Below are 15,414 nucleotides of genomic sequence, written 5' to 3' on the forward strand. Positions count from 1 at the left end.
GAAGAGCAAAGCCTCTGAGAGCCTGAGGGCTGTAATTCTTAGTAACAAAGTGATCCAGCTTCTAGGTCAACATAAATTTTCTTAGACCTCTAGAGCTAGCACTCAGTTTAAAGAGAAAAATTCAACCCCCAAATCAATCATTAAAACATAAATGCACACACACATTTAACTAATGGCTTTCACTAGGATATCAAACATATCACTTACTTTCAACTGACATTTTTAATACTTATTATTCAAATACTTACACTACAAAATATTGACTTATGTCCTATATGAAGTTTTTACTTTAACATGGTACTATTTACAATACGGTTTTTGTGGAACTAGCACCTGCCCTGTACAATGTGCAGGATATTGCTAGGCTTCTGTGCACCTGCCCAGGATCCATTCATTCTATTCCTTACACCTAGCAATTTACGACTTCTTATTGTAGAAAAAGAGAGAGAGAGATTGAATTGCAGGAATTGTCAAGGTTTATTTTAAATCAGCATTTTTGTCCTGTTGTATGAAGATCTCTTAAACCTTTGTGATTGTTTGTAAATGCATGGTTTTTGCTTTTTCTCTTAATATCCATGGGAAATAGTCTCACAGATGGAAAGTCATACTTGGACTGGGGCGATTTGCCCTTAAATAACATTTCTCCTTTATCAAATGAACCTACATTTATACTCTTCAAATAAAAAGAGGAGAAAAATAGAAAGTATATGAATAGCACTGGGAAGCTAGCAATATTGTGTTTGCAGACTATGTAAGAAAATTCAAGGAAATATTTCTCTGCTTGAGATCCAAAGATAGCCAGGCTGTAGCCATATGATTTCTGGAGAAATGCCAAATAGGGAAAAACTGAGTACATACAAATAAAGTTTTGTTTATAATGTGTTATTTTGTGTGATTTTTTTTTAATTTCAAAGGCAGAATTACAGAGAGAGAGAGGGATGAAGAAACAGACAGAAAGAGATATTTTCCATCCACTGGTTCATCCACCAAATGCCCACAATGGCCAGAGCTGGGTCAGAATTGAAGCTGGGAACCAGGACATCCTGTTCCTGATCTCCCAATGGGTGCAGGGCCCCAAACACTTGGGACATTTTCCACTGCTTTCCCAGGAGCATTAGCAGGGAACTGCATGGGAAGGGGAGCAACCAGGATAAAAGTGTTCTTGGCTTATGGGACCCCAGCATTGCGGGCAGTAGCTTAACCCACTATGCCACAGCACAGGCCCCATCAATAGATAGATCAATAGATAGAGCTGTTGGCCTGAATTAACCAAGTTTTATTCACTTTTTGGTATTAATAAGTAGAGTATATGCCAGAATTCAAGGATTTTGCATAAATATTTTGGATAATATTTGACACTGAAAATCTTCAATAACTAAAAATTACATCTTTTTTGGAGAATTGGTCTTACACCCAAAATAATTTTAACAGATGGCAAACAAAGTCATTTTAGACAAGAAGTCATTTTGGGGCTGTTTGTGCAACTTTAGAATTAACACTCTGGGTTAATGGCAGCTCTGCTTTGTACGTTTAAACTAATAACATATGGAAGGGGAGCACTGAGCCAGCAGAGATGTCCAGGAGGAAAGGGGAGCAGAAACGGGGGTGAGCCCACTAACAGAGTGAGGAGAAAAAGGAGGGGAAAGTGGACATGGAGAGGAAGCCTGCCTTTCAATTAACAGTGCAAGTCACTCATTATGGGAAACTTCGTAGTGATTATTCTCCCGTATTATCTCATCTCCCTGTTTTCTTCTGTTTTAAAGAATTCAATATTTATTTCATTTGAAATAAAATCTATTCCTTGTAATCTTTTAAACCATTTTATTTACAGAAAAAAAAATATACGTGAAAAACATCTACCTGAAGCTAAACACCATATTTAAGCAATGTTTGTTTTTAAGCTTGTTTTGAGAACTTTGAAGACTAGAGATATAATATTAAATTCTGAAGAAAGACAAAATGGAATATGTAATGCTACTTGGTTTACTATAAAGTTCAGAACAGAGAATGAGAGGGAAAGGAGATATGTTTTTAAGTGAAATATATAGTATCTATAGGTAACTAATATGCTTATGATAGCAGTAATCATTAAAATATGGATTTTAGGAATACTTTCAATGTTCATTGAACTACAATGTGTGTAGCTTTCTATTCTAAGCCTTTCTGTGCACTGAGTTTCACAGAGATATGATTCCCAAGGAGTACAATGATAGTTTGTTTTTTATTTAGTTTGAATACTAGTTAAAAGTTCCTTTCTTGGGATCACATAAACAAGACTAGTGTCTGCTAATAATAACTGATAGAATTAAAAAGGAGAGAACGATCCAACATGGGAAGCAGGATACACAGCAGACTCATAGAATGGCAGATGTCCTAAACAGCATTCTGGCCTCAGAATCAGCCCTTAAGGCATTTGGATCCAGTTAAAAGCCCATGAGAGTTTCTCAGGCATGGAAAGCTTAGACACTGTGACAAAAAAAAAAAAAAAAAAAAAAAAAAACAAAAAAAAAAAAAACAAAACCACAACACCACACACCTAAATGAAAGATCTCTGCAAGTGAGATACCAGTGGAAAGAACAGGCCATCAAAGAAGGAGGTATCTTTCTCTGAAGGGAGGAGAGAACTTCCACTTTGACTATGGCCTTGTCTAAATAAGATTGGAGTTTGTGAACTCAAGAGGCTTACATAGCCTTGGCAACTCATGACAAGAGCCTCTGGTGATTACTGACGCCATATAAGAGTGTCAATTGTTAAATCAACAAAGGGAGTCACTGTGTACCTACTCCCCGTGTAGGATCTCTGTCCTTAAATGTGTTGCACTATGCAAATTAACAGTAAAACTACTACTCAAACAGTACTTTATACTTTGTGTATCTGTGTGGGTGCAAACTGTTGAAATCTTTACTTAGTATATACTAAGTTGATCTTCTGTATATAAAGATAATTGAAAATGAATTGATGAAGAATGGGATGGGAGAGGGAGTAGGAGATGGGATGGTGGGAGGGAGGTTAGGGGGAGAAAAGCTACTATAATCCAAAAGTTGTACTTTGGAAATTTATATTTATTAAATAAAAGTTTAAAAAAGTTCCTTTTTTAACAAAGAAGAGCAACTGGTTTTGCCAGCAAGATATTACCCATATCTGGAACGTCCTGTGCCCAATTACAATTTTGCAAAGAAATTTTTCCATTTCTCCAGGTCATTCCTAAATCAGAAGAGAGACAATACAGATAAATTCACAACAAGCATGAATCAAACTATATGTTCTTCATTATTCTGCAACAGAGACAATTAGTGAGATATGTATAAAATACTGCAAAATATCAACCGCAATCCAATCTTAGAAAGCTGAGGGGAGCAAGGAGCTGAGCAAAAAAGTTCATCTCTAAGGAACGAAGGTGGCAGGAGGTGCTCCTAGGGAATGAGCCAAGCACTCAGGCAGTGAATAATCGCAGAACAGCCCAGACTACCTGAACACCCTGTGCTGCTTCCCAGTTCTCTCCTCCTCCTCCTCCCTCTTATCTCACAACAACAGTGCCCTAAGGGACCATCCTAATGGACTTCAATGCAGGAAAGCTCTCTATCCAAGAGTAAAAAGACTAGACAAGGTACGCCTGCAAATGAACACTCACTCCCTTTCTCTCTCCACCATAATCACTGCTGTAGCGCCCAGCCATCTCAAGTGCTCACTCCCACTCTGGATTATGAAGGAATTCGGGATTACAAAACAAATATGGTAGAAGTAAATAATAAATATCATTTTACATGATGTAGATTTGCATAGCTTTAAGATAATAAACTACATACATATACATAGATAGATAAATAGAGATGTCTTTTCTTTTCCCTGACTGACCCTTACGCTAAATTTTTTGGCTTTCACCAAACTGATTCATCTCCTCACCTTTCTTAACGTATTCAAATAACTACAAGTATTCAGGGATTGCCAACCCAGACATAGTGAACCTAGAACACAAGACAAATTTAATAAAGGGGCCAGCACTGTGGCATAGCAGTTAAAGCCAACTCCTGCAGTGCAGCACCCCATATGGGTGCTGGTTCAAATCTCAGCTGCTCCACTTCTGATCCAGCTCCCTGCTAATATGCCTGAAAAAGCAGCAAAAGATGGCCCAAGTCTTTGGGCCCCTGCACCCACATGAGACACCCTGAAGAAGCTCCAGCTCCTGGCTTCTGATCAGCCCAGCTCCAGTTGTTGTGGCCATTTGGGAAGTGAACCAACAGATTGAAGCTATCTCTTTCTGCCTCTGCCTCTTTGTAACTCTGCATCTCAAATAAATAAATCTTTTTTTAAAAAAAATTAATAAATACTAATTTTAAAAAATCTCTTTAGAAAGGGGCAAGAGAAACTATATGCTGGACTCATTTGGTGTTCTTATATATTTATATTTTAAAGGGCTTATTTTAATTACACCAACTCAATGTTTGTCTTCTCTGACCACAAGTATAATGGATTTTGATTTACTTTCCATTTTAAGGAACACTTTCTAGGCCACACTCAAATTCCTTTGTTTACAGCTGTGTGCATGTATGTGTATGGGTGTGTGTGTGTGCACGTGCTAGCCTCCTCCAGAGCCTACTGCATAATCAGTGCAAAGGGAAAAAAGATATTTATAAAATATGAATGGCACTCCATGTGAACTGTGGCCAATATAGAAATTGGCTCCTGTGTGCACAGCAGTGTATAAAAAGAAGTTGACCTTCCAAGTCCACTGACATCTCTATATTAAGAATGTCCTCAAGCCTTTCTACTCAGCCTCTCTAAGTTCCTCTAGTTTTGACTGTTTCTTCACCAACATAATAATCAGATGACAATTTAGGTTTTCAGATGTGCTACAGAAGGACACGGCATTCCACGTCTTGGGTTATTATTTTTTTTTTACCATAAGTTAATACTGCCAATTCTGGTACAAATTTTATTTTTAGTGAATTAGTTCAACTGCTGGTTACCCACAAATACCAACAAGAATGAGTAACTGGGCCTTCATAGCAGAAAGCAAAGCTGAGAATGGGTTTACGAAAAGTGGTGCTAGTCAATATCCCCTTCGGCCACTCTCAACAACCATTCCAAGGGCAATTCCTCTCTAACTTGAGAAAATCAAAAATAAAATTTTTTTTTAATTTTTATTTTTTTTGACAGGCAGAGTGGACAGTGAGAGAGAGAGACAGAGAGAAAGGTCTTCCTTTGCCGTTGGTTCACCCTCCAATGGCTGCCACGGCTGGCATGCTGCGGCCGGCACACCGCGCTGGTCCAATGGCAGGAGCCAGGTGCTTCTCCTGGTCTCCCATGGGGTGCAGGGCCCAAGTACTTGGGCCATCCTCCACTGCACTCCCTGGCCACAGCAGAGAGCTGGCCTGGAAGAGGGGCAACCGGGACAGAATCCGGCGCCCCGACCGGGACTAGAACCCAGAGTGCCGGCGCCGCAAGGTGGAGGATTAGCCTAGTGAGCCGCGGCGCCGGCCAAAAATAAAAATTTTTAAAAGATTTATTTATTTATTTGAAAGTAGGAGTTATACAGAGAGAGAAGGAGAGACAGAGGTTAGGGGGGAGAGTTCCTCCATCCACTGGTTCACTCCCCAATTGGCCACAACTGCCAGAGCTGCACCCATCTGAAGCCAGGAGCTTCTTCCAGGTCTCCCACGTGGGTGGTCAGGGGCCCAAGGACTTGGGCCATCTTCTACTGCTTTTCCAGGCCATAGCAGAGAGCTGGATGGGAAGTGGAGCATCCAGGACTCGAACCGGCACCCATATGGGATGCTGGCACTGCAGGCAGCAGCTTTACCCCCTATGCCACAGCACCAGCCCCCAAAAATAAATTTAAAATAAAATATCACATGTAAATGCATATACAATAAAAGTAATCAAATGGTGGCCGGTGCCGCAGCTCAACAGGCTAATCCTCTGCCTGTGGCGCCGGCACACCGGGTTCTAGTCCTGGTCAGGGCACCACATTCTGTCCCGGTTGCCCCTCTTCCAGGCCAGCTCTCTGCTATGGCCCAAGAGTGCAGTGGAGGATGGCCCAAGTGCTTGGGCCCTGCACCCGCATGGGAGACCAGGAGAAGCACCTGGCTCCTGGCTTTGGATCAGCGCGGTGCACCGGCCGCAGCGCGCCGGCCGCAGCAGCCATTAGAGGGTGAACCAACAGAAAGGAAGACCTTTCTCTCTGTCTCTCTCTCTCTCTCTCACACTGTCCACTCTGCCTGTCAAAAAATAAAACAAAATAAAAAATAAATTAAAAAAAGAAAGTAATCAAATGGGAAAATATTATAGGGATGACTGGGGAGAAATGTCCTAAGACTGCTGTGGATTAGATATCTGGAATCAACTTCTTGGATGGAGGCATTTAAGTGACAATGTGAATAAAGATGCTCTGGGGGCTGCATGTGCAAACAGAAGCCAGATGACCACAATGGCCAGAAGAGAATGAGTTTGATCAAGTGTGGTATGACGTATAGGTCTTTGGAGCAAAAGGTGAGGAGTTTGAATTTTAGTTTCAATTCCATTAGCCGGATTAAGTGAAGCAGCAACTGTCTGATTTCCACTTCTTAAACCATAACTCTGGCTGCTGTGGTGGCGTGAATTGTAATGTGGCAAACATAGAAAGAAGAGTTCAACTGAGACAATGCATCTGTGCCTCTGGTGAGACATGGCGATGGCTCAGTTTATTGTTATAACATGTAGCTTGAGTAAGGAGATTCAGACACGATAGAGTTTTGTTTGGTCAGAAACAAGAAGACTAAACAAGGGATAAGATGTGGACATCAGGGATGCAGCTCTCTCCTTTTTGGCGTGAACCACTGGGTGGTTTGTGGCTCCACTTAATGATAGGTGGCAAACAGTGGGAAGAATAGTTTTGAGGAGTGAAGAGGAAGCTAGGGAAATGAGACTTCATTTTGGCTAATTTAAGTTTGCATTGACTGATAGGAGTCCAGGGTTAGAAACAGACTAGCTCACTGGAGATGGAAGTCGGATCCTCGGGGAACCATCGGGGCTGTTGGTGTAATTTAGAGTGTCAGCTGCCTAGACAGAATTTGAAGCTATGGGATCAGATGAAATCACACAGGAAGAGCATTTATGTGGAGAAGATTAGGAGACTCAAGCCTGAGATCTGAATTACTCCAAGATTTAGAAATCAGATCAAGAGAACGGAAGCAGAAAAGATGTGAGAGAAGTGCAGTCGGTGAGGTAGGAAGATAAGGAGAGGAATGTTCCATATGGAAGCCAAGAATGGAAACAGTTTCAAGGAAAGAATAGTCTACTAATGAGATCAAAATGAGAGATTGAATAAGATTATCATGGAGAAATGGCCTCTGGATTTCACAAGGTTAATGGGGACCTTGAAAAGTTTAGTTTTAAGTGATTACATAACATGAAAGGAATGTGATATACTACCATTTCTACTTAAATTTCATAACCAACCAAATGTTGAAGAAATTAAGTGGAAAACTGTGTTATCAAGTCTATAAATTCTACCATAGAAAGAGTAGTATTATATAGAGTTATACCATGTCATACAAAGGACAAATTGAAAAGCTATCATTACATCATTTGCCTTCAAATAGATTCCAAACCAAGAGACTTCTGAATGTTAGCATTTTCTAAAACATTGAAAGGTAAATTTTATATTCAGATATTCATAAGTCTGAAATAATGTATATTATAATCATAAAATAGAAATAGATATGTTCAAAAAGTTTGACTTAAAGCAAAAAAAAATTGTGTAATCGGTAGACATGTGTTTCTGAGACTTCAAACAATATATATTTTTTCTCTAACACAGGTATGGTGATATGGTACCAAAAACCATAGCAGGGAAGATTTTTGGTTCCATCTGTTCGCTGAGTGGTGTCTTGGTCATTGCTCTACCTGTTCCAGTTATTGTATCCAACTTCAGTCGGATCTACCACCAAAACCAACGAGCAGACAAACGGAGGGCACAAAAGGTGTGTATCAATCTGTGCAACATTAAGCTTTAAAGTGCTTCTATTTAGAGCAATCTGAGCTTCTCAATAGTGGCATCAACCAGGACCAACTAAGTTATTCTGCAGTACAAAGAAGCAAGAAATAGTTCTCTATCATGCTACAGGTCCATGACTAGTCCGCAGGTAGAAGTTTATTTAGACCACCATACTTGAAAGTATGGGTAAAAGACCTGACAAATCAGATTGCCCCCTAAAGCCTCCCCTGGAAATCATCTAAGCCCATCTCTGCTTGCATAAGCCAAAGCCAATCCCATAACCAAGTGTCTAACTTCGAAAGGGCAGAGGTATACAACCTTATCATAGTGCCAGAGACAAAAAGTAAGAAATATTTGCTGAACAGCATTAGCAATAGTAGTAAAATAAAAAATAAGAATTTTGGCAAATTTTACTAATATCAGATTTCTACTTGTGATTTATTTAGTCTTTGTCCATGGAAGGTCAAGTTGATGTAGAAGAGGATTATTGAAGGATACCAAAATGTATTTCAGATATTCTACACAGTTAACACAAGAACTAGAACTATTTAATCATTTGCGTGTGGTTCTTATTCCTGGACCAGCAGTTGGCCATTTCTCTGGACTGTGTACTACTAATTAATTCTTCTAACACTAAATATGGTGCATAATCATTCATGAAATGGGGAAAGCCATAAGGTTAAAACATGCAAATATATACAATTTTGTATTAACGCCTAATCATATTAACAGTATTTAATACTGTGTGTCAGGCACTGTTCTAATATTTTTCAAAAAATACTTCATATAATCATCAAAACTCTAGGAGTGGGGTAACATTATTCTCATTAATTGGTGGGAATCCTAAGGTACCCCCAAAATTGAGCAGTTCTAAGGTCACATACGTAAGGAGTTGGAGAAACACTATTCAGTCCAAGTAGGTCTGGTTCCCTTCAACACTATAATCAGCTGCCTCTCAGAAAAACTGATTGAACGTTGATGTTTTCCCCTCCCTCATTCTTTGTCAAAATTGTCACCTTGAGAGGCAGGATCTTTTGTGCTTAGAAATAACCTTGGAAATATCTTTTGTAGCTTCCTCAAGGCTTATAGTGCAATATTTTCTATGGTCTTTGTGGCCACTATATCCTTGTCCTTTAAAGTTTTATATATATATTTAAACAATCCAAAAACCCCTCATTACCATGACTAACGTGGAATCACATTCTGGTTAACGTGGTATAACTGTAAACTATCATGAGAGATTTTGAGTCAGTTCATGCCTGGTTCTGTAGGTAATTCTAGAATAGATTATAAATTGCTTTTGAACAAGGCTGGTCTCTTTAGTAATTAAAAAAAAATCACATAAAGCAACTAACTGGGAAGTTCACGTTAATCACTCTGCTTACACAGCATTGTCCAGAGAATTTATTGATATCTATTGCCAGAGATCCTCTTCCTCTAGCAAAGAATCACTTTTTCAGCCTTGTATCATCAGCCTTGTAATTGTTTGCTTCTGCTTCTGCCACCCACTCTGACCCTTTAGACTTAGGGAATCTGGAACCTACTCCATTTCTATCAATCTCTGATAAGGTCTTAACTAGACAGTGGCATGTGGGTAAATATACCAGGAAACTGTGGCACCTCTCCCTCACCTCCACTATTGGTAATGGTTATAGATTTATTTACTCATTCAGTTGTTCAGTAGACATTTATTGAGTACAGTATATTTGCCACAGTGAAACTGAATTGATGCAGTGGCAGGTAGTAGGGTTAATATCTTGAAGCAAGGAGCCTACCGTGTTTTAAAATGCCCACCTGTGATGAATGCCCACCTGTGAGTAATTATCTTGCAATAATGGCAACAGTAATTGTAACTTAATAATACTAGCAACAACACTTTCTAGAGCTTCTAGTTTGTCTGGGGTGCTTTGTGTGTCTGTTATTTAGAATATACACAACCAATTTACAGAGGAGGAATTATTTCCACCCTACAGATGACTTGCACATACTCACACACCTAGTAATTAAAGCCCCAGACAAGAAATTTCTAACTCATTACACCAGTAAATCTTTTAGGTTTTTCCTGCAGATAATTCTAAATACAGTAGGTTTTCAATTAATGAGCCAAGCTACAGTGCAAGTCAATATTTTACTTTTCATATGATGATTTTGACATTTACACGGAAAGATGTCACTGATACTCAACCTGTCATTTATCACACCCTACTGTGGTGATACTCAACATTTATATTCAGTGAAATCATCTGCAGAGCTTGTTTTGAACATAAATTAGTGGGCCCCACCCCCAAAGCACCCTATTCTGTAGCTGTGGATTACAGCCTGCCTATCTGACAATTTGCATTTCTAACAAGTTCGCAGGTGAAACTGATATGCTAGTCTTGGGACAACACCTTGAAAACTATCACCTAATACATTTAGCAATGTCCAATGTCCAAATCACAGGGTTTTTAAATGTAATTCTAGAATAATGAAAATGCAAGAGATAGTTCTTAGCTAGACCTTTTTTTTTCCTTTGAAGATTTTATTTATTTATTTATTTGAAAGGTAGAGTTATAGAGAGAGGGAGAAAGAGAGAGAAAGATCTTCCATCTGCTGGTTCACTCCCCAAATGGCTGCAACTGCTGGAGCTGAGCCGATCCAAAGCCAGGCACTTCTTCCTGGTCTCCCATGTGGGCACAGGGGCCTAAGCAGCTGGGCCATCTCCCACTGCTTTTCCAAGCCTTATGCAGAGAGCTGGATCCGAAGAGGAGCAGCCAGGATATGAAACCACCGCAGATGGAGGCTTAACCTAGTACACCACAGTGCCAACACCCCTAACTACATCTTGAGAGTGATCTTATATTATCTACTATTAAAAATAAAATCTTGGGGGCCAGCACTGTGGCATAGCAGATAAAGGCACTGCCTGCAGGGGCCAGCATCCCATATGGGTGCCAGTTCAAGTCCTGGCTGCTCCAGTTCCAGTCCAGCTCCCTGCTGATACATCTGGGAAAGCAGCAGAAAATGGCCCAAGTCATGGACCCCCTGCACCTATGTGGGAGTCTCAGATGAAGCTTCCAGCTCCTGGCTTCAGCCTGGCCCAGCACCGGCTGTTAAGACCATTTGGGGAGTGAACCAGCGAATGGAAAACTCTCTCTCTCTCTCTGCCTCTGCCTCTCCCTTTTACCTCTCTGTAACTCTTTCAAATAAAATAAATAAATCTCAAAAAAAAAAATAATAAAGATAAAATCTCCTAGTTTCTACCCCAAATATCTGTGTATCTTGTTCTTTTATTTGTTTATAGCCTAATAGCCTGGTATTATCAACATCAAGGGAGTACATAATTCTGCATATCCACTCTGTTTCAGCCTTACTGAATTAGCTCTGCTCTTGTGTCTCCTGTCCATCCCTACAAGTCCTGATGTAGCCACCTGCAAATTTCTACTCAAGGTTCAAGAGTTATGTCAAATACCATTCTGTATATGAAATTTTTTCTGGACATTGTAGCATCACTAATTATCCATTCTGCTCTTCTGCAATATTCTGCATACATTCTATTATTAAATATATGGATATTATATCATACTTTCCCTGAGCGCAGCACCTGGCATACAACAGGCCTTCATATTTTTGCAATGAGTGAAAGAATGAGTGTGTGAACAAGTAAGGCTTGTTCACCTTGACAGAGGCTTCCGAGACTGGAGGACACTGAACATTCAAAAGGCCAATCATAGGCCGGCACCGCAGCTCAGTAAGCTAATCCTCCACCTGTGGCGCCGGCACACCGGGTTCTGATGCCAGTTGGGGCGCCAGATTCTGTTCCGGTTGCTCCTCTTCCAGTCCAGCTCTCTACTGTGGCCCAGGAGTTCAGTGGAGGATGGCCCAGGTCCCTGGGCCCTGCACCTGCATGGGAGACCAGGAGAAGCACCTGGCTCCTGGCTTCAGATCGGCAGATCGGCCGCAGCGGCCATTTTGGGGGTGAAAAACGGAAAAAGGAAGATTTCTCTCTCTCTCTCTCTCTCTCTCTCTCTCTCTCTCACTGTCTAACTCTGCCTGTCAAAAAAATTTAAAAAAAATAAAAATTTTTTAAAAAGGCCGATTATAAACAATACTAGGAAGCATGGTTTTGTCTGTAATACCCTCTTCACCCTCTTCCATTTCTTCCCTCTTATGGCACTGTCATTGCTTTTTGCCTTCCACTGATCCACATCCCAGCCCTGATTCTGCCCATCCCTGACATCTCCAGAATTAACCAAGCTCTAGAACCATTAATACTGCACTGTCTCCTGTTGAATTCCTTTAACTCTTGTATTATAGTTTGGCACTAACTTTCCTCATTACAAGAATGGCCCTCTTCCTTAGCAAGTAGAAAGATTCCAATGAAGTCTTAATGTATGAAGCCGACGAAGCTTGATTTGCCACCTCTACCTGCAGCACTTTACTAAACCTTCAATGAAACAAACAACTGCAAGTGGAGCTTCCAATACACATGCTACAGGAGTATGTGGGCCAATATCTGAGACATGAGGGATTGTCTAAGATTAACCAGGGAGAGAGGCTTTCTCCCCTCACTTTGAAGGTTGCTTTACTTTTTGAAAGTACTGAAAACATTTTGTGATTTGCTAACAAGATGGTCCAATCACTTCCCTCAATCTACCTCATATTTCATTTAGAATATGGCTGCCCATTTAGGGGAATCCTGATGTCGATAATGCTTGGCTTAAAGATCTTTGTCTGATGGGCTCCCAGCCTCGGTTTCAGAAAATGCACTGTAAAGTTTATAATATAATTTGATGTAATTAAAAAACCATCTCCTTGCTAAAAATCATTGTGTTCTACTCTACAGCATTCAGCTTCACAGTAAAAGTTCAATGTCGAATTAGCTAGAGAAAAATTGCATGCTCTTTCCGTCTATGATCCTTGCAGTGAACATCCACGATAAATATTGTGGGGATCCCAACAGCGAAGAAATCTGTTTAGCATCTCATCATTTCCCAGCCGTTCAGTGACAGCAGAACCAGTCCTTTGCTTCACCTAGCTGGTTGCTATATTATCCAGTAGATGTACTATTCCTTGAAACCAACATGGGCAAAATCAGAATTTATGAAAAAATTTGGGTAAATAGGAAAAGATGGTGCTTATGAGACAAAATTAGGTCCTCTCACTCTCTGTATTTCTTAAAGCAGATAAATAATTGGAAAATAATGGCAAAGGTCTCACATAAACCCATTTTTAACTAAGATGTTGGAATCTTCTTTTGTTCCATGCAGGCTAATGTCAAGTATTTGCTGCAACCTTCCTTTAATTCTCATACTATTTTCTGGTACTTTGCCATGCCAAGAAGTTGTGTTTCCTGCAGGGGTAGGAGCAGGGGAGTGGAAGGAGCGTACTTCCTCTTATCAGCAGCTTGTTTTCTTTTAACCTCCCGATCGCACAGCCGGAGTTGCCAAGATTGTCATACTAAGTAGGTCAGAAGTAAAGTGATTTTCTAAAACATCTTTGTAAAATAATTTCCCTCAATTACCTGCTGGAACCAAAGATGTAATCACAGGTCATAAAGGCTAGCATTCAACAGACATTTGGTATGGTACTCCACAAGACCAATTAAATCAATTAGCTTGTACAATATTGTAGCAAAATGAAAGAAAAGCCGTGATTGAAATTGAGATGGAAGCTTCTTTTTTTAACACAGTGCATGAATTAGCCAATATGGTTATTCTGTCTGGAAAACATTTCTTTTTCCCAAAGCTTAGAGCTACTGCTAGAGTAAAGATTGTCATCATAGGTGGGCTTTGCTTTATAGGATGAGAAATAGACAACATTTTCCTTTGCTGGACAGTATTTTTTGGTTAATGTATTTGTCTCATTAGTGGAAGAAATAATGTTTCCTGATGCTGTAGTGAAATGCTTGGAGAATGACACGAATGAACTAGTAACTGTGATATTGCCAATGTCATTACACACAGTAGTCGCAAAAATAAAAGGAGCTGGAAAGAGAAAGCAAGGAAGGCAGGAAGGAAACAGAGACAGGAAAGAGAGAGGGAAGGAGGAGTGGATGGGAGAGAATCAAAGGGAACCAAAAGCACAATGAATTTTCCAGGAAATCAAAGGCATTTTAGGACTAAAACTTCAACAATAGCCCCTTTCTGAAAACCAAAATATAAACTGCTTAGTTCTGAATTATTAGGCCAATTCTAAGTCTTTTCCTAATATGCTTGTCACTTGCCACTGGTTTTGTTTTTTGCTTTTGTTCTTATTTAGAGTCTGGCCAGGAATTTTTTGACTCCTCAGCACAGCTGTTGAAGTTAAAAATTTTCTACCTTCCAACAGAAGTCACTGGTGTTGTCTCAGTATTTTGAGTGATCTAAACATACTACCAACAAAGAATTAAAATGCCCACTTTTCCGGTCAATTATGAATATGATCTTTGTACAAAGTGTTATTTTAACCTGAAATCAACACATAGGAAGAATGAATTTAGGGAAAGAGGGCGGAGTTAAACTCAGATACTAGCATAAAGCTATTTTTTTTTTTTTAAATTTTTTTTTTATTTATTTATTTATTTATTTATTTTGACAGGCAGAGTGGACAGTGAGAGAGAGAGACAGAGAGAAAGGTCTTCCTTTGCCGTTGGTTCACCCTCCAATGGCCGCCGCGGCCGGCGTGCTGCGGCCGGCACACCGTGCTGATCCGATGGCAGGAGCCAGGAGCCAGGTGCTTTTCCTGGTCTCCCATGCGGGTGCAGGGCCCAAGCACCTGGGCCATCCTCCACTGCACTCCCTGGCCACAGCAGAGGGCTGGCCTGGAAGAGGGGCAACCGGGACAGAATCCGGCGCCCCGACCGGGACTAGAACCCGGTGTGCCGGCGCCGCTAGGCGGAGGATTAGCCTAGTGAGCCGCGGCGCCGGCCCAGCATAAAGCTATTTTGAGAGCTTCACACTTCTCAGTGCTACTCTCAAATAATGCAGATGAAAGGGCATTCTGCTACAATGACTTTGGAGGGAAGTCTGGGGAAAACTGTTCAACTAAATACACTGAGATCAGTACACCCCTGCTCCTCATACTATCCTACCCTTTTTGATCTGGGACTAATTCTGCTTTCAGCAGTTTATCCAGCAGATAAGCTTATCCTGATATGCAAAGCAAAGGGCGCTTCAAAACATCTTGATTAGTAGCTGTAACCGAATAAATATTTTGTTCATACAGTGGTATATTATATGTCCATCAAAAATGAGCTAAATCTAACTGTGTATGTATGGAAGGAGGTCCAAGATACACCAACTGAAAGCTATTACATGCAAAACAATGGGGCCAGCCAAGTTGATGTGCAGCAGATTAAGCCACCTCCTACAATGCCAGCAACCCCTATCACAACACTGGTTCGAGCCCCAGCTGCTCAGTTCCAGATCCAGCTCTCTGCCAATGCACATGGAAAAGCAGAAGATAACCCTGGTTCTTT

At 40.5% G+C, this 15,414-nt stretch overlaps 1 protein-coding gene and 1 long non-coding RNA gene across 2 annotated transcripts in view; one reads left to right on the top strand and one right to left on the bottom strand.

Annotated features, from left to right (window-relative positions):
• KCND2 (potassium voltage-gated channel subfamily D member 2) overlaps positions 1-15,414 on the top strand; it is a 524,650-nt gene that overhangs the window by 499,685 nt on the left and 9,551 nt on the right. Inside the window, 1 exon segment of the mRNA NM_001082118.1 lies at positions 7,800-7,962. Within this exon segment, the coding sequence (NP_001075587.1) occupies positions 7,800-7,962 (163 nt within the window).
• LOC149127565 (uncharacterized) overlaps positions 3,183-15,414 on the bottom strand; it is a 49,594-nt gene continuing 37,362 nt past the window's right edge. The window contains exon 4 of the long non-coding RNA XR_016231742.1: positions 3,183-3,205. This is a non-coding gene — a long non-coding RNA (uncharacterized LOC149127565). The remainder of the gene's footprint in view (positions 3,206-15,414) is intronic.

This window comes from Oryctolagus cuniculus, chromosome 3 (genome assembly GCF_051225735.1).
Source record: "Oryctolagus cuniculus isolate XC-2025 breed Fujian yellow rabbit chromosome 3, ASM5122573v1, whole genome shotgun sequence".
NCBI classification, from domain to species: domain Eukaryota; kingdom Metazoa; phylum Chordata; class Mammalia; order Lagomorpha; family Leporidae; genus Oryctolagus; species Oryctolagus cuniculus.